Genomic DNA, 27,293 nt, shown 5'->3' on the forward strand with positions numbered 1-27,293 from the left:
TTTATTAATCCCCCTGCAGTCATTTTATTTTCCCAGAGTTTTTGTTTGTTCATTTGGGGTTTTTTTTTGGGGGGGGGGGACATTACACAAAGGAAAACTAGTCTGTGCAGTCACATAAGGAAATGTTTTGGTTCATATGAAAAACCATCAGAGCGGAGCATGTTGTAAGGGAGGGAAAGAGAAAAAGATCAATGTTATGGATTCTAAAGCAAAATAATTGAGTGTTGGTGGATGTATGCAATATTTTATTTGAACAGAAAGTGTATGTTAATAAAAAGCCCAAATTATATTTTTGATAACAGTCCCTCTTCCTGATACAGACTTGTGGCTCTATTTTGGTAACTTTTCCAGCAACAACTGCAACCTAAACATTCATCTTCATTTTGAGGATTCTTTTTTATATTTTAAAAACAGAATGTTACTCTTTTGGAAGAATCAGAAAAAAAATCAACATCTGAATAATCTCTCCAGTAAATGGTTATCTTCAAAAATTAATTATGGAACAAGACAGCTAACAATAAAATGGGGTTGCTTGGTATATTAATCACTTATAATATAATAATAATAATAATAATATATGGAGATATCCTATCTCCTAAAACTGGAAGTGATCCTAAAAGGTCATTGAGCCTCTTGCCTTCACTAGCAGGACCAAGTACTGATTTTGCCCCAGATCCCTAAGCGGCCCCCTCAAGGATTGAACTCACAACCCTAGGTTTAGCAGGCCAATGCTCAAACCACTGAGCTATCCCTCCCCCCTTGCAGTACAACAGGCAGCTACCTATCATCAGGTCAAAATTGGTCTTTGTATCATATTTGAAAGATGACTGATAAGTTCATCTGATCTGCACAAGATGCAATTCACAGGATATTTCCAAGATAACTATTTTCTTATGCATGTGATGCTACGTTTGTGTATTTCCTAATCTTCCTGCTAAAATGAAAAAGTGTCTAGTTTATTTATAGCACCTTGATGAGACAATTTTAAACTGCTTTGACGGCCTAGAGGGACAAGAGCTTAATCACAGATTATCGAATCAAATGGGAAAAGAATACATTGTTGGCTACCGAGTTTTCAAACCTGTGTAATGAATACACTACTGGTCAGGAAATACTTGAATCACTCTCTCTTCTAATCAAAATGCGCCAGAAAAGAAAAACAGAAGGAAAAATTTCTGTTGATATTTAAAACATATCTTAGATTACTGATGAATTTTCCTGTAGAGGCCTATAACAATTCTCTTATTACAGTTTGAACTTCAACCACTTCGAAGTTGCCGAATCTCTGAAGGAAAAAAAACAACCCACAGCCTCATCTGAAAAGCCATTTGTCAATTGAACCTTTTTGTCCTGATCAATTTCAAATGTTAAAGACAATAATTAAGTTCTATATTTCATTGGAGTTACTCTGAATTTACACCAGTGTAGCAGAGCAGATTTTGATCACTAGATTGGGTCAAATGTGACCTAATTTACCTGCATAGATTTAATAATTAGCTCACCAAGGCAACATTTAAGAATATCTTAATAGCCATCAGTCGTTGTCATATTTCTCTTACACGGTCATATGTACAACCTAAATAGAAACCTCAAATTATTGATATTTTACTGTATAAACAGAAAGCAGATAAGCAATATAAATAGTAAAGTACCAACTTCCTTGAGGGCTTTTGGATTACAAAGAGAATGAGAACAAAGTTGCCTGTATTAAAAACAAAAGAAATGGAGTATTCTACAATCATGGGCCATATCTATCTATCACACAAATGTGTGCTGTACATATATTTTAAATTTTACACATGTACATTCCAACAAGAACCACATTCTCCTCCTGCCTCCCTCCCCCTCCCCCCCCACACTATGGTATCATTTGGGGCTCTCTTCCTTCCCTCTCCCATAGTCTTGGAATTGGTCCAGATTAACTTTGAAAACTGTTTACCCAAGGTCTTCTTGGCATGTTTATCTTTTCAGTTTTAATTAAGAAAGCTAAGATTGCAGAGGCAACCTTAATTCTGACATTTACTAACTTTTGAGTACTTGATTTTGTAACCTTAATGTTCCTTAAACATAAGCCTAGATAATTAATTGCACACAGAAATATATATGTATATAAAAAAAAGCAAACAAAAGCCAGAAATTCCATTATGGGGCATCAGATTGACACCCACATGATTCATCAACAGACCTCTGTCTGCCACTTGAGTTAACAGAGTAACTGACAATAGTAGCAGGATGTCATTTTCCAAGGGGACCAGCATTAGAGGGGGATAAGATACATACTTTTCCAATAGGTTTCACAGATATTTGCCTACCGCAGAGGAATGGTGAAAGTCTAGTTTTGGATTCCATTTCAGGTTGACGAGGGGAGCGTGCTCAGTATTGTCTGTTTCCCACCACTGGCTCATTGGCCCAATTCCATTCTCCTTGTCTGCCCAGTCCTAGTCTCCACACCAGCTTTGCATCTCAGTCCCAGTTTTCCCCTCCTGACTTCTTATCCAATTTATCTTTCCCCTACCTCTGGCCTCTAATCATCCTCCCTCCATTCCCCTCTCTCCAACTGAATCCCAGTCCCAGTCCTCTCCCTGGGTTCCTCATCCAATCTCAGTCCACAGCCCCAGCCCTCCGCAGTTCCTTGCCCCAGTCTCCTGTCCTATCCCAGATCCTTGTCAGATCTGTCTCCCCTCTTTCTGAGCACACCTTCTCAGGTGTCAGGCCTCATGTTTTTCATATATTCACAGGTAAGGGCACAGATAACATGATCATCTTGTCTGGCCTCTTGAATATCACAGGCAAAAGGACTTCCCTGAATTAATTCCTGTTTGAATGAGAGCATATATTTTATCTTGATATAAAAATTGCCAGTGATGGAGAATCCAACACAACCTCTGGTAAGTTGTTCCTTTAGTAACTAGTTAAGTATCCTCACTGTTGAAAATGTATGTCTTATTTCCAGTCTGAATTTGTCCAGCTTCAGTTTCCAGCCACCGTATCTTATACATTTGACTTCTAGATTGAAAAGCCCATTATCAAATTGTTGTTCCCCATATAGATACTTAACTGGGGTATAATTATGAGATTCTTCCACACTCCAGTACTTAGGGCTTCCACGGCTCTGACTCAGCAAAGCCAATTGGTTTGGCATCTGCAGTTCTTCCCTTCCAGCATCTGTGACCAGCCACAAACAGTGTGACCAGAGAGCCTTCTTAAAACCAAAAAAGTATTGCTTAATTTAATCGGCAGGACTCCATCATATCAAATATAAGCTACTTGTCTTCATTCTCAAGGCCCTTCATGGTCTAGCCTCACTCTATCATCTCATTCAGTCTGAAAGTCACTTCCCACCTCCAATTAAGCCATGCTGCCAGCCTCCATTGCCCACTTGTAACTGTTGTTTATACAGCGGGAAAACCGGTCTTTTCAGCCACATTATTGATACCCTAAAATTCATGCCAAGGGTTTACACATACTATCACAACGTAGCTTATAAAAAACTCTTTTCCCTACGTTTATCTGGCTTTTGTTTTCTTTAAACATAACATAGGCCCCTTTTTACTACTGTCTTTATGTCAGAGTTAACATTTTTCTCTGTGAGGATTAAGGAAACCAGTTCCTCCAATAACTGAAGTCATCTCCATATAATGGTTGTGTCCCTAGATCAGGGGTCCCCAACACGGTGCCCGTGGGCACTATGGCGCCCGCCGGGGCATCCATGTACGCCCACCTACTGGCCGCCAGAAAAGCAGCCGCCGAGAAGCGGCAACGTCAAGAAGTGGTACCGCCGAAATGCGGCCGAATTTCATTTAATTTTGGCAGCGACGCCTCTTGATGACGCTGCTTCACGGCGGCATTTTGACAGCTGCTTGTCCGGCGGCCACGGTCCTCGGCGGCTAGTCGTCAGGCGCCTGCCCCATGGCAAAGGTTGGGGACCACTGCCCTAGATAGTGTCCCTGAAACTGTTGTGTGAGAGGCTTACCTTGCAACGTTTCCCTTGCGCTGAAAGGGAATGGCTGCTCAGTTCTGCATACTTGATCGAGCCTAACCATCTCCTTTTATTGGCTACTGGGAATTGTACTGTGGCTCTCCCATTACCAAAGCTTCTAGGATGTAGTACTTAAAGTGTGCTGGGCCATAGACCTGCAACATAAAATTTCTAAAATGCAAGCTGGGACACTGAGGGGCACAGTCTGCCTGGGGGGAATTTCTTCATATTGGCTGTTTTCCCCAGCTGCCTGCCTCATGGGGAAGAGCAACCAACCAGGGCTGCTTTGGAAGCAGGCAGTGCTCTCTCCTCCTCCCTTTAGGAGCTGACATCATTGTCACAGGAGGGGAGGGGCAGAGCCCTGCCCTGGACTATTATTTTAATCCTGCTTCCATCCTGCCCCATAATACTCATTACCACCTGTTTCCACATTGTTTCTTGCATTTTTATTCCACTCCCACACGCAAAAACCTTAGATCCCACAAATCCCGCAAGACAGACAGATCGATTAATATATAAACTGATCGGTTGGTTAATAGATTATATATCTGTAAATGGAATTCAGACAATTTTTACCACTAAAAGAATAAAACAAAACTTGCATAAACCATGTAAAAACGCCATTTTAATTCCTGTTATAAGACATCACTTCTTTCTATCCCTCACTTAAAGTGAAGTATTAAAAGTTTTAAAGTGTTTTCCCATAAATCACCACAGTCTATTTTGTTTGCCCATCCAATCCCATCCGCAACAAAGTACATTTTACCTGCTCCTGCTAGTATGGCATTGGGTCATGTGGGACCCATGGGATTCCAGTCCTGCTGCAGGGCTCTGGGGTGGGAGAGCAGAAAGAGCCCAACAACTCAGGGAGACTGCTCCTCCTCTGACCAATGGGATGATTCTTCTGCTTTTCTCCCCTCCACTCTTTCTCCCTTCAACACTTAGGAAGGGGAAGAGGGGGCCCTGCTGCAGCCCCCCAGACTGGAACAAGGTGAAGAATCCCAGGACTAGAGGTGATGCTGGGGGGGGGGGGCATAATTGATTTGGGATCAGGGCAAAATGAATTTCAGGCAGGAAGACAGGCAGATGTGGGCATGAAGATAGAATCCCATCTACTCACTCACATACACTTTTTTCAGATCATTTTAAGCACTGCTAGACTGGTACTGCTGCTGCTTCAGAAAAGTGCTACTTTCTAATAATTGTTTACAAAAGTTCATTAGGAATTTTGTGTAGATTAGACTTAGCTTGTGAAGTTCCCCCCTAGGGAGAAAAAGCTCCATTTTGCCAGTTTTCATAAAGAGACTGTGGATATGGAAATGTATTAAAATGAAAAGCATTGTATTCTGAGAATGGTTGGCTTCTACATTAATGGTCCCAAACAGTTTATCTTAATATAGGGTATGTCTATACTACCCGCTGGATCAGCTGGACGCGATCGATCCAGCGGGGGTTGATTTATCACGTCTAGTCTAGACGCGATAAATCGATCCCGGAACACTTTTCCATCAACTCCGGTACTCCACCGCAGCAAGAGGAGCAGACGAAGTAGACGGGGGAGCGTCAGCAGTCAACTCACCGTGATGAGTAGATCTAAGTATGTCGACTTCAGCTACGTTATTCACGTAGCTGAAGTTGCGTAACTTAGATCGATCCCCTCCCCCAACGTAGACCAGGCCATAGTGTTACTACAGAGTTTTGTCCAATTTGGGAAGTAGTTTTAAAGAGAATCTAGTTCCTGGAATTAAAGATTTTTTTTAAACCTGATAGATTAGGAATAATATTTTGTATTTAGCTCATTTTTATTTATTTGCCACAAATAATAAAGCAATGCATGAAAGTATTGTTTTGTGGTTAAAGCACCAGACTAAGACTGAGATCAGAATTAAATGGCTAGCTCTTTCAGACACTTTCTTGGCCATGCCATATAATCATGCTGTGTCTCCATTACCTATCCATAAAACTTGGGTAATATTATTTCCTTTCTTCCACCCTGTGTGTGTCTTGTGTTTTTAGAGTGCAAACTCTTCCTGCAGGGACTGTCTGTTTGTACTGTGCCTAGAACAAGCTGGCCCTGATCTCAGTTCAGGCTGTAGGTAATACTGTGATAATGATACTGATATTAGCCCTGATCCTGCTATATTAGCATCAGACATGCTAACGCAGACACCCACGTGGGGTCCCATTATTTTTATTTGTCATCTCCTTTAGGAAGAGGTATTGTGGAGAGGGCTGCTGCACTGGATTGCTTCACTGGCTTGTAAACTGGTATCACATGTGAAAAAGAGGTTTGCCTGTTAAAATATGCAGCAGAATTTGCCTCCAGCTAGAATGCATTGTAAGCAGTGTGGCAGCAGGTTTCTTAGATTCCATTCTGGCTCCGGTCCTGGATCTCAAAACTTCGCGCATGCAGATTTCCAAATGGCCACCAGAATAAAATGTCATCAGCACCTAGGTCTTATGGTGGTGGTGGGCAGTTTAGAAAAAGCTCAAAGAGAAAGATCCTATTTCCAACCCATACCAGTTACTTCAATTAAGAAATCCTATTAAGGAACTGAAAATATAGTATTGAGTATTAAAGGGAATGAACATTTAAAACATGCTTTCAAACAGCGCTTCACTAATCCCTGAAATACTTGCCGGCACTAACACTTCTCAGGCCATTAACTTTCTCACAAACTGGTCATTTAATGGTATAATTATCTCTTCCATGTATATTATTGGTGTTACCAACCACATCTAATGGCCTTTTTAAAAATTCATGCTATTATCAAGTAGAATGGGCTTTCATAGGAAACATTTACATGACAGTAACTTTTACCTTTGTGTTTTCTAGTTCATCCTCCTCCTGCAATGCTGCACTATCAATTAAATGTAATATGTTCATCATAGCGCTCAGCAATCAAGGTGTCATTTCAATTCTCAGTCAGTTACAATTTTATGATGTGGTAGCAATATGCATGCTGTTGCAAAACTATTTTAGCTAATAATCAGCAGTTTCTCAAAGCAGTACTGCACAATATTATGATACCGAAGTTAAATGCAACTTCAGAATGGAATTAAAAGGTCAGATACATTGAAATGCAATAAACAGGTTTTCCAAACAATAATGAGGAGGTGATACAGTACATATTTGCTAACGATACCACAACTTCTTAAACACAACATCAGACATTACTACCAAATAGTTTAGTAGGACTGTAGTATCTGTTGGGAAAATAACACAGCAGGGCACAGATTATCCAACAAGTTCTTGGAATGTATTGGAGACAATTTTTTATTTCAGAAAGTGGAGAAAGCTACTAGGGGAGAGGCTGTTCTAGATTTGATTTTGACAAATGGGGAGGAACTGGTTGAGAATTTGAAAGTGGAAGGCAGCTTGGGTGAAAGTGATCATAAAATGGTAGAGTTCATAATTCTAAGGGTAGGAGGGAGAACAGCAAATGTTACCTGAAAGTGAGAACAGGCGTTCGCATGACACTGTTGTGGCCAGTGTTGCAAGATATTTACGTGCCAGATGCGCTAAAGATTCATATGTCCCTTCATGCTTCAACCACCATTCCAGAGGACATGCATCCATGCCGATGGGTTCTGCTCGAACAATCCAAAGCAGTGCAGACTGACGCATGTTCATTTTCATTATCTGAGTCAGATGCCACCAGCAGAAGGTTGGTTTTCTTTTATGGTGATTCAGGTTCTGTAGTTTCCGCATCGGAGTGATGCTCTTTTCAGACTTCTGAAAGCATGCTCCACACCCCGTCCTGATCAGATTTTGGAAGGCACTTCAGATTCTTAAACCTTGGGTAGAGTGCAGTAGCTATTTTTAGAAATCTCACATTGGTACCTTCTTTGCATTTTGTGAAATCTGCAGTAAAAGTGTTCTTAAAATGAACAACATGTGCTGGGTCATCATCTGAGACTGCTATAACATGAAATATATGGCAGAATGCAGGTAAAACGGAGCAGGGGACATACAATTCTCCCCCAAGGAGTTCAGTCACAAATTTAATTAACACATTTTTTTAAACAAGCGTCATCAGCATGGAAGCATGTCCTCTGGAATGGTGGCCGAAGCATGAAGGGGCATACGAATGTTTAACATGTGGCATGTAAATACCTTGCAATGCCGGCTACAAAAATGCCATGCAAACACCAGTTCTCACTTTCTGGTGACACTGTAAATAAGAAGAGAGCAGCATTATCTCCTGTAAATGTAAACGAGCTTGTTTGTCTTAGCAATTGGCTGAACAAAAAGTAGGACTGAGTGGACTTGTAGACTCTGAAGTTTTACATTGTTTTGTTTTTAAGTGCAGTTATGTAATTTAAAAAAAAATCTACATTTGTAAGTTGCACTTTCACAACAAAGAGTGCACTACAGTACTTGTATAAAGTGAATTGAAAAATACTGTTTCTTTTGTTTATCATTTTTACAGTGCAAATATTTGTAATCAAAAATAATATACACTGATTTCAATTACAACGCAGAATACAATATATATGAAAAATATAGAAAAACATCCAACATATTTAATAAATTTCAATTGATATTCTATTTTTTAACAGTGTGATTAAAACTGTGATTAAAAAAATTAATCGCGATTAATCGCAGTTTTAATCTCGTGAGTTTACTGTGATTAATCGACAGCACTACTGTTTATCTATAGCTGGTTGCCGTCCATTATTTACAAAGCTACAGTGGTGTCCATTAAAGAGTAAGCATTTGCCAACAGAAGTCAGGCATATAGTATGTGAAATAGATATCATTACAGAAATGTCATTACATAGATGTAAAATTATAAATACCTTAGAAATACCATCCATAGCTTAGAATTCTTGATAGCTACTTCTTTGTAAAATAGAAAATAAGTGTGATACAGCTTACATAACCTTGTGTGATAAATATTAACAAATATTGATTTTTTTTAAATGGTAACTACTGTACATGTGTTTTATATCCTGATGGAAATAATATAAATAAAATTTTAGGAGAGAAGCCCTGTGAGTTACAGTAGACACAACTTAGCTGTAGAAAATACTTTCAGAATATGGCTTTATAAGTTGCTTTATTGCTGGGATCTAATTTCATACACCAGAGAGTGAGGTTTAATTTACATTACATGGAAAGTTCCAAGAACTGATATAATTTAAAAAGCTTTGGCCTGTTAAGAAATATTTAAATTTATTTCTGATACCATTAAAAAAGTGTTGCTAGTGTGAAATACTCAAAAAATCTGCTGGGTCCAACAAAACGGATGGACATGTAATGGAATGAATTCCTGTGAGCTTAGCTGGGGGTGGATGTTGCTTAATGGAGACTTATGGGACACAATTTTATTGAAAACTAACAAACATAGTTTATTTAACTAGAACTATTGACAAGACACAAATGGCCACATGTAATACAAAAAGTGTTGTGCTCATTTGACCTCTCTCATCCCAGTCCAAACACTAACTGCTTAGCCCCATTTTCTCTTCCTTCATAGGTGGGCCCTGGTTTAAGCAGAAAGCTGCTTCTCTTGCCTACTAAAAGTCACAGGCTCATCAATTCATAGATTCCAAAGACAGATGGAACCACTGTGATCATGTAGTTTGACCTCCTATATAACACAGTCCAGAGAACTTCCCCCAAAATAATTCCTAGAGCATATCTTTTAGAAAAACATCCAATCTTGATAAAAAATTATCAGTGATGGAGAATCCACTATGATTCATTAAGGAAGAAAAGATTCAATATATACGCAGCAAATCTGCTGAGCAGACACTGATCCTAAATCCCCCAACTCTAAATCCACTATGCTATTTTAAAGGGTACTGGGCTGTATTTTAGAAATGTATATAAAATACTACCTTAATGCTGCTGAATTTTTTATCTTGTATTTGTTTCTTTTGCTTGGTCTGTCTGATATTTTTGTTTTCAGTGATAAAAATAGCTTTTTTATTAAAAAAATATTAAAAATCTGCAAATTATAGCACATGCAGGTGCACATAAATATTTGTATACTTCAGTCAACTGGATAACTGCTTTCAGAAAAAAAATGGTAAGTGTAATCAACCAATTTATACACTAATGTGTGTGTCCAAGTGTGTCTTCTGCATCTTTGCCATTTTTCAAAATATAGCCATTATCACTTTACCCAAAATGATGAGTTGACTTCAACCTTCTGGGCGCACCACATGGGGCTTCCATAACCCAGTCTGTGAACTCCCAAGGGTAGAGAAGAAGGTGGACTAGAGTGGCATGAACTGCTCAGCAAACTACTCTGCAGAGGAGCCTGAAATGAGCTAATGCAGTTCTCAAGTGGGCCAGGCCATAGTGGAAAGGACAAGGTCAAACTAGCAGGGAGATTACTTGATTCACAGCTTCTCTTGGAAAACCTCTGCTGGGTAGACTCCTATTGAATGCCAGCTGGAATATAAAGCTAGCTTCCCAGGAAAGGGGAAAAGGCAATACTGTCATCTGTCTTTCCCTCAGGGGTCAAAACCCCTTACAACATAACTGACCCAGCAGAGGTATGTGGGTGCAATTTACAGCCTCCTGTGCCTGAGGAAATGAATTTGGCCTAATGACTCTATAACTCAAATGTTATAAGCTTGAAAACTCTCTTTCAACTGAGGGCTGTCATCCTTGCTTAAACTACAGTATCCTGAAAAAGCAAAATGAATTCAGACAACTCAAGTTCTTTGTATACTTTAAGAATCAGTGCATTCAAAGATAGGAAAAGGAGAAGATGGTTCATGAATAAGGCAAACACTAGATTTTTCATATCTGTTCCTAGATTACTTATATCCATTCTTCTTTACAGACTTTGAGATCAGAAATGACTAGTTTTAAAGTTGGCAAAGTAGTAGTTCTTGTTGCAGGAACAATGTTAAGGGGGATAATTCTTCCTACAAATCTCAATTTTGGTGTGATTTTTTTTTTTTACTGATTGAAGTAATTAATACTAAGACAATAATATTTTCAGTCCCTCTTGGGAGTTGGTGGTTTGTAAAAGCAGATGATGGACTAGAATGCAACATGCCTGGCACAATTGTCCCAACTTTGGCATCAGTGGAAAACTACACAGCAATTAGATCATGTTGGTTATCAAGTCTGGTAAGTCACTTAACCTTAAAAATGTTTGCATTTAGGCACTAATCTGTCCATGTGCATATACTGCAGCCACTTCATTTAACAAATGGACATAATAAGGGCAAGGGAGTTTACATTTTCACAGTTCTACTGAATTTTCTCCTATATTCTATGTAGGAAAAGATGCATTCCACGTGTGTCCAGTAACTGTGACAGCCCCTTAATCTGCTGTAGTTCTCAGTGAAGCACATAGCAGCCAATAATTATCCTGATGCATTTTTTAAAGGAGCATCATGGATATTTAATAAATAATAAAATGGCATGAACATCTTAATTACAAGTATAATTAAGCCTAACCCTCCAAACATTACTCTCACACCATTCAGGTGTTGCAATATTTCTGTAAGGCACGGAGATAAAGTTTACTCAATGGGCTAGTGCCTGAGTAACATTTGACTATAAAAAAGCTGTTCTGTCTTCATTTAGTAAATAGACTTTGGAATAATTGAATGAGCTATTTGTGGAATTCTGTTCACTGCAGACATCTGCTCATCTGGCAATAGTCTAAGGACTTTAGAAGCCAAGGACTTTTGATTATCCTGAGTTGTCTTGTGTGTGTTCTGAAGCAAAAAGTGCAGAAGGCATTTTTGCTTGTATTATATTTATTATTTCTTAAATAAAGACATGGAACTCAATCAGATGCCAGGAATTTCCTGGGGATCACGACAAAACTCATAATAAATGCTTAGAGAGTACTAGGGGAGAAAGAGGTCAAATATCTTATCAGTTATTTTTATTCCTTTTAAAACCATTAGATACAGTTCACCACTCCACTCTTTCCTTGGGGAAAAACATTCCCCAAGGAATATTTAATATTCTATTTTATTTATCCTTTTAATATAAGGAATGTAGTACTTGCAGAATCAAAATGTACCTTTAAACATTAAGGGGGAGTTGGGAATCTACAATCCTCAATGCATCAAGATTAAATTCCTACATTGGAGTTTTTATATTAAAACACTTTTCTTGGTAGATTATCTGGTCTCCATCTTTTACCAAAACTCAATTAAAATCAAAATTCTCATTAAGAACGTGAAGCCCTTTAGATACACCTCTACCCCGATATAATGCGACCCGATATAACATGAATTCAGCTATAATGTGGTAAAGCAGTCCTCCAGGGGGGCGGGGCTGCGCACTCCAGCGGATCAAAGCAAGTTCGATATAACGCGGTTTCACCTATAACATGGTAAGATTTTTTGGCTCCCGAGGACAGCGTTATATCGGGGTAGAGGTGTAGTTTGGTAAGTGATATTAACCATAACATACAATAGTGACCAAAGTTTGCAGACATATGGATATGATTTGTAACTCATTTTACAAGCATGCATCAAATGCTCAATTATCAAATATCTGAAAGTCTCTAAAGTTGTTGTAGCTTAAAATTTCCCCCCAAAGAATACCAAAAATATGTAGCTCACATCATGTACACACTAATTCCTAAATTTCAGTTTTTTAAAAAACACCTCTCTGTTGTAAAACCACAAAAAAACCCATCACACTTAAGCTATTTTGAATACAAATAATGGTGTCATGACAGAAGATACATTTTCCGGACTAGCACCTCATCTCTAAATATACACGTATTTGGGTAACTTTTAGTGCACTCTATATAGTTAAGCCATAGATCCCACTATTCATGATGGAGTTGCGCAGCTAATATAAATCACTGCTGAAAGTTAACTACACTGGAATATTTGGTGGTAAGGATTTTAATTACCATTTTTATTCAAGTTTATTTTACATTAAATTCCTAAGAGGCTAACTATTTTTACATTAAATGTTTAGCATGAAGTAAAAAACAAATTACATCAGAAATAAAGACAATGAATATAGGACAAGAAAGCAATAATATACACCTCTACCCCGATATAACCCGACCCGATATAACATGAATTCGGATATAACGCGGTAAAGCAGCGCTCCGGGGGGGCAGGGCTGTGCACTCCAGCAGAGCAAAGCAAGTTCGATATAACACGGTTTCACCTATAATGCAGTAAGATTTTTTGGCTCCCGAGAACAGCATTATATCGGGGTAGAGGTGTATACATACTTAACTACTGTTCCCAGTGAATGTTACTATAATATTTAAAGAACAAAAATTTATATTTGGACTTATTCTCATGCACTATGACAACATGCGGGGGACAAAGTGCAATGTCACTTGATAAATGAATTTATCACACACTTTTGATGACATTGACCTACCTATTTATATGGCTCTGTCGGGCATGGATCAGCTTCATAATCAGATGTGGCCACTGCATCAGTTTTCCCCTTTTTTGACTTGTTTTCTCTCTGCTGGAAGGATGAGTTAGTTTAGTCCTCCAGCTACATTAGAAGTCCTCCTTGCTTCTGGAGTAAACAAGAGTCTGAAATCAAATACCACCACAAATCTAATGTTGTCCTCACTTCACTGTAGAAGCTCCACTGATAAATTTTTACCCTACTTGGGCCACAGTTCCTTCTCCCTATGGTCTCATTTTCCCTCCCCCAACCATCTCCCCCTCTCTCAGTCCTTTGCACCTAGGCTGCAGGGTGCAAACTAAACCCTTTTCAGGTGGCTCTACTCCCAGAGCCCTAGGCGGCAAAACAAATCAAATATTTTGCTTCACTGTTCTGCCCTGGCCCCCCCAACCATACTTCCTACACTTAATATGGCCAATTCTAAGTGTTCAAATGTCATGAGTCAGATTCCCAAAAAGTAACGATGGGCTTAAAAATAATGATTATTTTTAAATAAATCAAATAATGTTTTTCACCTGCTTTCTGATTCTCACATTTAATTGGAAGCTGCCTATTTTCAATTGGCAAGTGATCTCAGGTTTAGAATTCAACCATAAATACACACATGCCTCATGGTTCACCCCTTGGAGATGACCCTGCTTACCTCCTCGGGTGTGAGGAACTATCATTCTATCCCTCTTCTTAGCTAGACAAAATAGGCAACATTCCCTCTCATTCTCCCTCCATGCTCTCCCAGTATCTGTTCCCCACTACCCATTACATTCACTCACTCTCCCTGTCCTAGCATTACCACCAGTCCAGGTTTTCCCACGATCTTTCCTTTTTTGAAGTGTCTGTCCAAGAAAATCTGTAAGGGTGCTCAGCATATGCTGACAACTGTCTGGTTTTATGGACTCAGAATGATCCCAGATATTCCTTTTTTGTACCTCAGAAGTGGCACACTCTTCCCCACCCACCACATTTTCCTCTTCTGCCATAATACATTCCCTGGCAACCTCTTCAGTTTACCACATGCCTGAAACAGTCCCTCACATCCCTGCTTCCCACAGTCCTCCCCCCATACCCTGTTTGCCTTCTGCTCCTCACATTCCTCTGACTCCTCAGTTTCCTAGCCTTTTCCTGCTCCTGAGTCGGAGTTAGAGCAGCTCTACATTTTCTGTCCCCTGCTTAGCCCTTACTCTGTAAAAAAGGGATCTTGGCTGAGGTAGGCTTGACATCAGCCTCACTTTCAGCAGCAAAGCTGAAGGGAAACGGCAACCATCTTGTTAAGGGCAGCCTGTGACTTCAGTCCCACTGATGATAAAGTGAGTGGCATTTGGGATGAGGGAAAAACTTAAGTTTAAAGGCAGAAATCAGAAAGCCATGAGAACTCTTGAAAAGCACCAAACATCACAGACTTGTGATGAAGTCTGAGAGCCGTCCCAAGTACACAGTGTAGCCCTCAGTGGATTCCCATAAACACGTTGAGTATGATAGAATTACTTTTACTAGGGCTGCCAGAAGAAAAAAAAAGGTGCAATCACCAAAGTCCTAATTAATCATTATCCCCTACAAATCAAAACAGTTCCAAACCCAGCCCAGAGAGCCAGGCCAGTGGAGGAGTGTAAGGCCTCCTCACTGCCCTGTATCCTCCTCCTGCAGTGACTGCTCATCCCTGCCAGCAACAGGCTGTTTTTGGCTTGCTCTCAACCTTCCAGTCCCAGCTCTCCTCCACAGCCAACTCCCATGCTCGCTGTTGTCTCCAATCTGCAGCTCCTGCTCACCAGCAGTCGCTCTCTTTGCTGAACCAGGTTTCCTCTGACCTCAGGATGGCACTTCCTTTTCAGAGCCCTCTACTGGCTGCTTGTTGATAATGTAGCTCATTAGTCAGCCTGTGTCCCCAGCATATTCGGTCTACTCCCTCCCAGGCTCCTTTCCCTGCTTGCTCACAGGAGGGATCTTTAATCCCAGGATAGCCCAGCCAGCAAACTACTACTCTCCCTGGCAATGGTGGAGCCAGGTTTTGCAACCAGGATGTGTGATGGCCAAAGGGGCACTAACCACCTGCAGCAGCACCCTCCTCCCCAGCCCCGCAACCCTAATCTTGTCCCAGTGCAGAAGGCAGACCTTGGGGCTGGGCTGTCTCATGGGGCTGTGCCTGGCTCCTTGGTCCAGGCATTGACACATGGCACACAGGGTCACGTGACTCCATATGGGTCATGAGGGAGGGCAGCCAGATTTGAGTGACTGGTGTTGCAACCTGGCACATGGTTTGCAGCGCCACATGACCTCACCTGCCACGTCACAACACTGAAAGTGGGGAGCCAGGCCTAGCTCTGCGGAACAGGAGCTGCTACTGCTGCTAGACGAGCTCAGGGCAGGCTCACATTGCAGTCCCATGTGAAAGGGCACAACACACACACCTAAATGCTGCTGGAGCATGGTTGCTCCCTATTAGCTTTGCCACTGGTCCCTGGCTCTCTCTACAATGAGCAGAAAGGGCTTGTTTGTAGTCCTCACCCCCATTCCTCAGCAGTCTTTGTTCTCATACATAGGAAGAACTCTTTCCCCCTCCCCTCATCAACCTGAAGCCATTCTCATATGAAGGGAGAGGAGCAGAAAGCCGAACAGCTCAGGGCGGCTTTGCTCCCTCATCTGCACTGTGACCAACAGGGGCAGAATGGTGCCTCTGTTCCTCTCCCTGCAGCACACAGCCTAGGGAGAGGAACAGAAGAGGGATGAAGAGCTCCTAGAACTGCCCTCTCAAGCTAGGAAGGTGGAAAGGGGACTCACTTCTGCTGTCCCAAACCTGGGGGAGCAAGTGAAGAACCCCAAAGGAGCATCAGTGAGGCTAGGGGAGCTGTAGTGATGGGGTATTGTAATTATCAAGCCCATAAAATGTACCCCTATTGTAAATTTAAATGTAAGACATATGTAAAAGTTCCTGAGATGTGGCAATAATTATGAAAAATAAATAAAGTTGTTTACAACATTTTGTAACAAGTTCAAGAGAACCAGACAAAGAAGCCAGATTAGTCTAAACTAAGAAGGCCATGTTGTTATAATCCAAGGACTATTAAAATTATGCTTGGTAAAAACAGAAGATATGGAACCAGATATTAATAGAACAAAATTGATGTGACATATTAAGTCTAAATTGGTGAACAAAATAACGAAAGGGATAATCTATGCAGCCCTTTTTGCATTTTATAAAAAGAGACTGAAAAAACATGATCAGTTCAGTTCAGCCCTCCCCCTCATCTCCTGTCCAACCTTGCATCACAGCTCCCCTCGTCTCATCCCCCAAACTGCCAGCACTGGAACTCATCGCAGCTCAGCTGAAGGAGTTCCTTCCTGAGAAGGCGGCTGGCTGGCTTGCTCATTTAAGGAACTTCATTTTCACCTGTAAGTGCTGAAAGTTATCACATTACTATGACATACAGTCCTCAGCCCATCAGTGGGGATATCGAATTACCAGCACTGCAAAGGCTTGTAAGATATTGTATTGTATACTCTTCCCTTGCTGTGTTATTTTCTGCCCACTGTTTTTCCTCCTATCCTATCACACTCATCAGTTATACTACAATCATCCAAATCTGCCTTCTCTAAGGAGAAAATATCCAATCAAATGACAGGCCTGACAGATCATAACCAAGGTCCAAGCAGCATGCGTTGTGGAAGACTTGCCAGCCATCCAGTGTTTCAAACATATCAACAATGTATTTTAACCATCTTTTCTATCCTGTGTCTCCTCTACCTTGTTAAGAACAGGATAAGTAAATGCCCTCTACACATCAGGACTGGGAGTAAAATTAACCCTTTTCCTTTTCATCAAAGAAAGGGAGTTCTGAAAATAAGACTGATGGTCTGCCTCCAAAAGGAGAAAAACTTGAAAGGTTTTGACTGTTTTGCACACTCAACCACAGTTTCAGTATAAATGCGTTTTAATTTCTTGTTCTTTCTTGTGTTTAATAATTTTTTAATCTGAATGAATGCTTTTGGCTGTGCCATATAACCAAGTAAAACCAAGGCCTTGCTGTTTAAAAGAACCCATTTCATGTTGGAGAGTGAAATCTATAGACACCTTTAGGTCTTTAAGATCAATATCCTTTGACATCAATATCAATGTCCACAGGGGACAGGACTGATTTTGAGGTTTGGGGTAGAATTGCTGGGCAGGTAATGGTCAGATGTGGGGGTGAAAGCTCCTGCAGCAGGAGCCAAAAATCAATTTTACCCCATAAATTTGGGAATAGGCAACAATTATTTCTCACACATGGGACAGGCAGGGATAGTTCAAAAATCAAGACAGATCAGAAAACAATATATGTTAAAAAACATGATATTTGGGGACTGACTCATGATTTTTGATTTTTTGAGGTTGGCAATACTGGAGCCAGGTCTTGAGCTGCTCTAAAGGTCCAGCTCACCCTGTAACAGGTTCCTTTTATGGTATTATCCCAGTGGTTCTCAAACTTTTGTACTGGTGACCCCTTTAACATAGCAAGCTGCTGAGTGTGACCCCCCTTATAAATTAAAAACACATTTTTATATATTTAACACCATTATAAATGCTGGAAGCAAAGCAGGGTTTGGGGTGGAGGCTGACAGCTCGCGACTACCCCATGTAATAACCTCCCGACCTCCTGAGGGGTCCCGACCCCCAGTTTGAGAACCGCTGTATTATCCAAATTGGTGATTTTCCTACTGAAATAGGAAGACCCTCAGACCTCTAACGGGATCCATCACTTGGTTCTAATTCTAGAATATTGTAAAATGTCAGGCTTCAAAGTCATGACGTCTTTATGAACAAAGTCCATTTTAAGTCACATTTAGTGGTTTTAACTTTATCAGCTTTAATTTCAGTCATGTACAGTTGGAATTGTAACTAAGGCAAGTGTCTTTCCAGGCAGAGGCCTACTTCCAATACAATTTTAAAACTCAAGCATTCCTAAAGGTTTTTTGGTAAAATGTGATGTATACAAATTACATGAAATTGTGACAGATTTTATTGGCTATTAATTGGGATAACCTACATAAAACCAGGTTTCAGAGTGGTGATTAGTCTCGTTATAGTTGGTATGGCAACACCCATTTTTTTCATGTTCTCTGTGTATATATATATATATCTTCCTACTGTATTTTCCACTGCATGCATCCGATGAAGTGGTTTTAGCCCACGAAAGCTTATGCCCAAATAAATTTGTTAGTCTCTAAGGTGCCACAAGTACTCCTCGTTCTTTCTACATAAAACCACTAATTGTTCATGCCACATCATCATTTTCATGTTTTATTTATAGACATTTTAATTTATTTGTAGTATAGTAGTACCTAGAAACTCTAGTCAAGGATCCTGGAATTGTGCTAGACACCACAGTTATGAAGACAGACAACACTTAATCACATTATTAAGTCTGTAACATTCCACATACACACAAAAGAACCAAAAATCAGGATTGTATGTAGTACATAAATAGATTAAGAAACATTAGCAAAATTGATGCAATATAGGAAGTTTCCTCTCCATTTTAAAGTTACGGTTGAGTGATTTCACTTAAGATAAAGGCAAATTTAATGAATCACATTATCCTTCACTTGAGGATAACATAGGAGGTCTTTGTGATACCACAGGGTAAGGAACTTTTTATGTTGGTGAGGGTCACTTCTTGCCTTATGTTACTGTTTAGAGTTAATCCCTACCAGAACCCTTAAAAGTATAATTAAAGAACTATATACTGACTTCATTCTGCTTTACTGGTTTAGATACAAAGAGGAGTCCTTGTGGCACCTTAGAGACGAACACATTTATTTAGGCATAACCTTCCTTAGGCTAAAATCCATTTCATCAGATCCATGGAGTGAAAAATACAGTAAGCAGTATATGTATGAAAAGAGGGGAGTTGCCTTACCAAGTTGGGGGTCAGTGCTAACGAGGCCAATTCAATTAAGGTAGAAGTGGCCTATTCTCAACAGCTGATTACTTTTGTAGTGCTAACGAGGCCAATGCAATCAAGGTGGACGTCGCCCATTTCCAACAGTTGACAAGAAATGGAAAAACTGACCATTGTAATGTACCATATTCAGACTGTTGCTATGGTTTAAAAAAAATATGCAACTACTGTATTACTTTTTTGAATATTTACACTACTCGTTTTGCATCAAGGTAAGAACATGAGGCTAAGCTTTTCGAACTGTGTTCTCTTTGATCCATTCACATTTGAGGACTTTGCCTTCTTGAAAGCCACATTTTTAAAGAATATAGACATGAAAATCAGACACTGACTGCAGCTTAAGTTGTACACCTCAGCGTATGAAACTCTCTCTACAAGATGGTGCACAACATGAGTAGTTCTTCCTGCAGAACTCAAACCATGATCATACTCTCACTGAGGAGGGATTTGAAGCCTCACTTTGGTTTGAGGCCACCAAAGGCACTTGGAGCTTGGTGATGCATACTAAGTTTTACTCCTGATATCATAGTACAGAAGACCTAGGTATCCCTAATAGCAACAGAGCTCACTCAAAAAGAACAGGAATACTTGTGGCACCTTAGAGGCTAACAAATTTATTTGAGCATAAGCTTTCATGGGCTACAGCCCACTTCATCGGGTGCATAGAATGGAACATATAGTGAGGAGATATATATACACACACATACAGAGAACATGAAAAGGTGGGAGTTGTCATACCAACTCTAAGAGGCTAATTAAGAGAAAAAAAATTTGTAGTGATCATCAAGATAGCCCATTACAGACAGTTTGACAAGAGGTGTGAGAATACTTAACATAGGGAAATAGATTCAATGTGTGTAATGGCTCAGCCATTCCCAATCTCTATTCAAGCCCAAATTGATAGTGTCTAATTTGCATATTAATTCAAGTTCAGCAGTTTCTTGTTGGAGTCTGTTTTTGAAGCTTTTCTGTTGCAAAATTGCCACCTTTAGGTCTGTTACTGAGTGGCCAGAGAGGTTGAAGTGTTCTCCTACTGGTTTTTGAATGTTATGATTCCTGATGTCAGATTTGTGTCCGTTTATGCTTTTGCGTGGAGACTGTCCGGTTTGGCCAATGTACATGGCAGAGGGGCATTGCTGGCACATATCACATTGGTAGAAGTGCAGGTGAACGTGCCCCTGATGGCGTGGCTGATGTGATTAGGTCCTATGATGATGTCACTTGAATAGATATGTGGACAGAGTTGGCATCTGGCTTTGTTGCAAGGATAGGTTCCTGGGTTAGTGTTTTTGTTCAGTGGTGTGTGGTTGCTGGTGAGTATTTGCTTCAGGTTGGGGGGCTGTCTGCAAGTGAGGATAGGTCTGTCTCCCAAGATCTGTGAGAGTGAAGTCACTTACTACAAGACAGGCCCAACAAAGAAAATAACAGAACGCCACTAGCCGTCACCTTCAGCCCCCAACTAAAACCTCTCCAGCGCATCATCAAAGATCTACAACCTATCTTGAAAGATGATCCCTCTCTCTCACAGATCTTGGGAGACCGACCTGTCCTCATTTACAGACAGCCCCCCAACCTGAAGCAAATACTCACCAGCAAACCACACACTACTGAACATTAGTTTCCCCTATAAAAGCTAGTCCATTCCTGGATTGTCAGATGAACATGCTGCCTTCCACATGTCAGGACCTAATATTTCAAAAGAAAAGGCAAGCAGGAAAATTTAAAAATTACTTTTAAGAATTTGAGGCAGCTGCTATAGATCATAAAGGAACAGTAAAGGGCAGAAAGTTGTTTTTGCTTCACCCCTCACCTCACAGGGGTTTCCCTTTATTGTGTTTAAGTGGGAAGGGGTCAGGCTCCACAATACATATAATCGCATGAAACCTGGTAGTTACTCCATTTGCTAGAATGATGTGTTGGGAATAGATTTATAAAACAAGAATGCGTCTGTCTTAATACCCACTAACCATACATGAATGGCAAAACAAGAGAAAAAAGTCAAATAAATGATGTGAAAAATAAAGACATACTGGTTCCTAAGAAAATTTCTTTTATTTTCATTTTATGGAAATACATTTTTCATTTTTATTTCCATGATACAAAAATGTTAAATATCAAAGTTTCTGAAATCTACCAAAGCAGATTTTTTTTTAAATGAATAAAGGGCTGGTACAGTTTGCAGGTTTGTCACAGGTTTCAAAAACATTTTTACAAAAAACACAAACCATGGAAAACCAGATCAAGACTTAAGAGTGAAAACAGCAAAGAAAACCCACCTCCTCCCAACATTAATTTCTCTCTTTCTTTCTTTTTCTCTATTTTTTTAAGGAAAGTATAAGTTAAATTTTTCCAAGAGGACAAAAGGATAGTATATGTGTAGGATTAGTTTCCAGACAGATACTGGCTGAAGTCTTCCTACTGGGGAAAAAGGACAACACTGTAAAGTTTCCAGGGTAACTGGTAGAAAGCAGTAACCGATACTGAGGTTTATCTGTTCAGGACTACTGATAGTGTACTGAAATTGCCCGAACATCTGAAGATGAGAAGACTTGTGTGATAACTCCCCTCAAGCACAGGAAACAGCCTAACAAAATTCATAATGGTGCTGATTCTTTTTGTATATTTCATAGCCAACATGCCATAATAGGTGACCAAAACACATTTAGTTTTGCTTCTTAAATCTAACATTGTTTACGACAGCAAAGATTTCACATGATCAACAGACAGAATTGTAAACTAGTTAATATACGAGTAAAACTGACTGATTGTTCAGTAGACAGTTTAAAAAATTAAACTGATTTTCAGGAGACAGACTTCTTTTTTAACACCACTTTTTATTTAAATTAAGTATGGCTTCCAAGTGGTATACTCTTGCAATTGCTTTGAATCAGCTTCACTTTTTATTAATACAGATGTTGGCTACCACGTGTCAGGAACTTCAAAGAGTTCTGTGGAACCGCTTGTGATGCTTCCTAAGAGAAGAGAAAGATATTTACAACATTAAAAAGTACCATCTCAAAATATTTAGGTGGACTAAGCCACCTTAAAATAGAACAAGCTGTAGCATAATACTTGCAATTCAGGGTAAATTTATAATGCTATAGTTATATGGGGAAAATCCTCAAAGCAAAAATCTACATTTATACCATTATATTTAGTAGTCAATCTTAAGTGTGTCAGAACTATGAAAAGTATGATTATAAACAAATCAAGCTTTGATCCTGGATAAATTGTTAAGTTTCAGCTTTAACTGTTGGTTTTTTTGTTTGGCGTTTTTTTGGGGGAGGTGTGGGGGCATTTATGGGTTTAACAAGTGCAGCACACATGGCATGCATCACCAATCACAATTTGCAGACTGCCACGTAAGCAGTACTCTAAACAGTAAGACCAAGCATTCTCAGTGCAGACACTTCCTTAAAATGTGAAGCTTGTTGGTAAAAGTTTACCAAATTTTTTTTTAACCTGGATTTTAAAAGACTCATTACCTGTTTAAACCAAGAGTCAGAGACCTTCACTCATACTCTTTCACATTGTGCAAAGAAACTTTACTTCAGAGTGGGTTTTTACAGCTGGAATTAGCAAGTCAGAAGAGACGACTTTCTAATTGGAACCCTAACAGACCCTGCCTTGATTGCCGGGGTGCTCTCAAAGACTAAAAACAAGACAAGATGGAAGACTGGTGAAACCCTTCTCACCAGATGAAATTATAAGGTAACAAAGCAATGATCCTGGCAAATCATCAAGTGACATTTAAGTACTTTATGGACTTTATATTTTCATACAGTATTTTGCAAATCAGATCTAATTTTATTAAAACAGATGCAGCGGCATATTCAGTTTGTAGCTGCAGCATCAAAATTATAATAAATAAAATTGTTAGCGGTACTATCCTACCTCCAAGAATCTGTAATGGGACATGTGCTGTTCAATATATGCATACATGATCTGGAAAAGCAGATAAACAATGAAGCGGTGCCAAAATCTGCAGATGCTACTAAATTACCCAAGATAGTTAAGTCCAGAGCTGACTTTGAAGAGTTTCAAAGGGAGCTAACAAAACAGGGTGACTGGGCAACACAAGGGTAGATGAAATTCAATATTAATGAGTGCAAGTAACACACATTGGAAAATATAATCCCAACTACACATACAAAATGATGGGGTTCTAAATCATGAATAGTTCTCTAAAAACATCTGCTCAATGTGCAGGAGCAGTCAACAAAGCTAACAATGTTAGGAACCATTAGGAAAGGGATATATAAGGCAGAAAAGATCAGAATGCCACTTTATAAAATCCATGGCACACCCACATGTTGAATACTGCGTGCAGTTCTGGTCTCCACATCTTAAGAAAAAAAAAAGACATTAGAACTGGAAAAAGTAAAGAAAAGAGCAACAAAAATGATTAGGGACATGGAACAGCTTCCATACAAGCCGTGTTCTTAGAAAAGAGATGAACAAGGTGGGGGCATGGGATATGATAGAGGTCTAAAAAATCATGAATGGTGTGGAGAATGTGAATAGAGAAGCATTATTTACTCCTTTCCATAACACAAGAACTTGTGGGAGGTGTGGGGGCATTTAAATAAATGTCACCCAATTAAATAAATAGGCAGCAGGTTTAAAACAAGCAAAAGGAAGTATTTCTTCACACAACGCACACTGCCAGAAGCTGAACTGGATGACTGAGGATGAGGATCACTTGAAATTGCCGTTCTGTTCATTCCCTCTGAAACATATTGTGCTGGCCACCGTCGGAAGACAAGATACTGCGCTAAACATATAAGATTTAAGAGTTCAGTAGTCTTTGTAAGACTAATAAAATACAATTTTTGCCAAACATTAAGGTCTTGTTTATATTGCTTTGATTGTAAAAAAGCCCAGAAGACTTGGAATATTTTTCTCTGTTTACATTTTTAAAGATTAATACATATAATATTTTAATTCATTTTTAAGGTCTGAAACTCTGTTTAATACCTTTTATAGCAAGTCTCCATAAACTACATTATTACGTGACCATGTTGTGACCTTAGGAGCCCTCAATGTCAACTGGCAAAGGGCTCACTGTCATATAACAGCAATTTCTGTCAGGCCTCACTACATTTAACATATTGCTGTCATAATATTTATCTATAAAGAATGTCATGTAAGGTATCTAATGAAAGCTTGTATCATACTAATCATCAGAAGTACTGCGAGATGCATGTACGGTGTTATTCAAGAAGTTGTATGTATGTACTAAGCTATGTACTACCAGGCAGGGTTCAGAAACCAGTTTTTCCCAGACAAGGAATATTGATATACCTGTCTTCCTAGATATCTGATGTAAATTATGCAGGATAAGCCTGATACAATGGGAGTTCATTTGCATCTGATGTAAACAGGACGATTTAGGAGGATGAGAAAGCAGCATGGAGTCAGCACAATGAAGCTCAAGCCCCTGGGAAGAAGGATATTAACTAGGGATACACTGATATATTTCAACAGTTTGATGGACTATAAGAAGGGAGAAGAATCCCTTTGTTATCCATCAGTGAGGAAGAAAAAAGTACACTGCTTTCATGAATGAAAGTTGGATCATGGCTCTGGGACTGGTGACTCAGAGGTTGCTTCATGTGAGAAACTTATTTTAGACAAAGGTTTTAGCCTGTTAAAAGTTATGACTAATTTCTTAAAACAAAAGTAGAACATGCTTCTATTTGTAACCATCACTGTTTCCATTATTCTTATTCAATACTCACTTGAATCTAGGAAATGGGCAGCAGGTTTAAAACAAATAAAAGGAAATTCTTCACACAGTGCACAGTCAACTTGTGGAAGTCCTTGCCTGAGGACGTTGTGAAGGCTAGGACTATAACAAGGTTTAAGAGAGAACTGGATAAATTCATGGAGGTGAAGTCCATTAATGGCTATTAGGCAGGATGGGTAAGGAATGGTGTCCCTAGATTCTGTTTGTCAGAGGTTGGAGATGGATGGCAGGAGAGAGATCACTTGATCATTACCTGTTAGGTTCACTCCCTCTGGGGCACCTGGTATTGGCCACTGTCGGTAGACAGGATACTGGGCCAGATGGACCTTTGGTCTGACCCAGTACAGCCATTCTTATGTTCTTATGAAAATCTGTTCTTTGTTAATAAACCTAATTTTCCTTTTAATAAACCATCATCTCAGTGCTATACTAAGTAGAGCATGCTTTCTCAGCTGAATCATGTAAACTGGTGTGTACACTTCTCTCTGAAGGCAGCAGACACATGCTTCCTGGATTTAATAACTGTAGATACATTTATAAGTTAGCAATTGTTTTTATATATACACATTTTTTATCTTGAGCTGATTTTTTATATTGTATATATTTTTTTTTACAGTCTTTAACCCAATTCACTTTTTTATATATATATAAAAAATGTAATGCTACAAACAAAATTGTACATGGTAAGTGAGTTGCGTTAAAGACTGTAAATTAAGATTGAGAATGACACCATTACCACATCAATTTGAGCATTAGTAAGGAAGATTGTCTGATGGATTCATTTATTTACTACATTTGTGCTAGGAAAGAGACCTGACTTCTCTTCCTTTGATCTTGTATTTTTTTAAAAACATCTCTAAAGCACCTCTATACATAAGGGGTCAGTGCATCATACAAGATTTCTAAAGACAAAAAGGGGTAAAGAAAAATGAAGCCAAGAGAGGCCATTCTATAAACAACTTTTAAGTTCTCCTTACAAGTAGGAGAAATAGAAGTAAGGTAGGAGCAACTTCACCATACAAAGGCTCACCACAACAAAAATGCAATTGCCTGTAAAATTCAGGCACAGCAGTGTAGGTGCACAGAGACCCAACAGAATCTGAAGAAACCTGCTGCTGCTTTCTGAAAAAGCTTCAAGGGTTAAAGCAGTGGTTTTGTAAACCCCAATAGGATAGAACTGTAAAAATTAGATTAGTGGTCAGGAGGCCATGTGCAGCTGTTGCAACTTTTTCAGACGATAGGAGCATAGCCTGCACGAGTTGCACAACCAGACACACCCAACTCATGCTTTCCATGCAGAGAGCTTTGGCCAAAGATGCCACATTTCTACAGCAAACAGATTCATGGCCTGCCCAGTGATAAATATGTTCTTTGTAGACAAACAAACAGTACTTAGGACATTTCTTGAAGATACTGTGCTGCTTGGAAAGATTAGCAGTAGGAGATAGACAGGAGCAGACTAACTCCATAATCAAAGTCTGTTGCTATTTTATCCAACTTTGTTTTTCTACAGCTAGCAGTGTGTATGGCACCTATCATGCAGCAGTGGTCAGGGTTGGGAAGAAAACACCAGCTGATTCAACTGCTGTATTTCAAGTAAGTGGCTTTGATGTGCAGGCTCAGAGGACAACTTGGAGAGCCTATGGAACTTCAATGTTGAGTTTTTCATTTGAATTAGAATGTAAATGAGATTTTTACATGGAAATTCTGGAGCTCGGTATGCCAGGGATACAGTATTACTTTCTGGATAAGAATTATTAGAGCAAGAACTGAAGTGACATTTGAGCTAAGACATTCTGATGTAAGATGAAAAATGTATCACTTTCGATACAGGTAGTTCTCAGCATGACCAGGAATTGAGCACCTGAATTATAATTTACAGCAGGAATTAGATATAAAGCAGAGCCCCTATCTCAGAACCTCTCAGGACACTGTAGACAGAAATATAACGTTAAGGTATTCCCTTCTTAAATACAAATATAAAATTCATTGATTCATAAATTCCAAGGCCAGAAGGGACCATTGTGATCAGCCAGTCTGATCTTCTGCATAACAAGCCGTAGAACTACCCCCAAAATCTTTCCAAGAACACAGCTTTTAGAAAAACAACCAATATTGATCTAAAAATCATCAGTGACTGAGAATCCATCACGACCCTTGGTAAATTGGTCTGATGTTAAATTATCCACACTTAAAAATGTATGGCTTATTTCTGGTCAGAATTTGTCGAGCTTTGACTTTCAACCATTGGATTGT

General features: G+C 39.4%; 1 protein-coding gene across 1 annotated transcript in view; it reads right to left on the bottom strand.

The window, feature by feature from the left end:
- Window positions 1-21,375: 21,375 nt before the first annotated feature.
- The window catches only part of PARN (poly(A)-specific ribonuclease), a 160,807-nt gene continuing 154,889 nt past the window's right edge, over window positions 21,376-27,293 (bottom strand). The window contains exon 13 of the mRNA XM_026650747.1: window positions 21,376-22,260. Within this exon, the coding sequence (XP_026506532.1) occupies window positions 22,208-22,260 (53 nt within the window). The 3' untranslated portion in view covers window positions 21,376-22,207. The remainder of the gene's footprint in view (window positions 22,261-27,293) is intronic.

This window comes from Terrapene carolina, unplaced genomic scaffold (genome assembly GCF_002925995.2).
Source record: "Terrapene carolina triunguis isolate 2854851 unplaced genomic scaffold, T_m_triunguis-2.0 Scaffold93, whole genome shotgun sequence".
Taxonomy (NCBI): domain Eukaryota; kingdom Metazoa; phylum Chordata; order Testudines; family Emydidae; genus Terrapene; species Terrapene triunguis.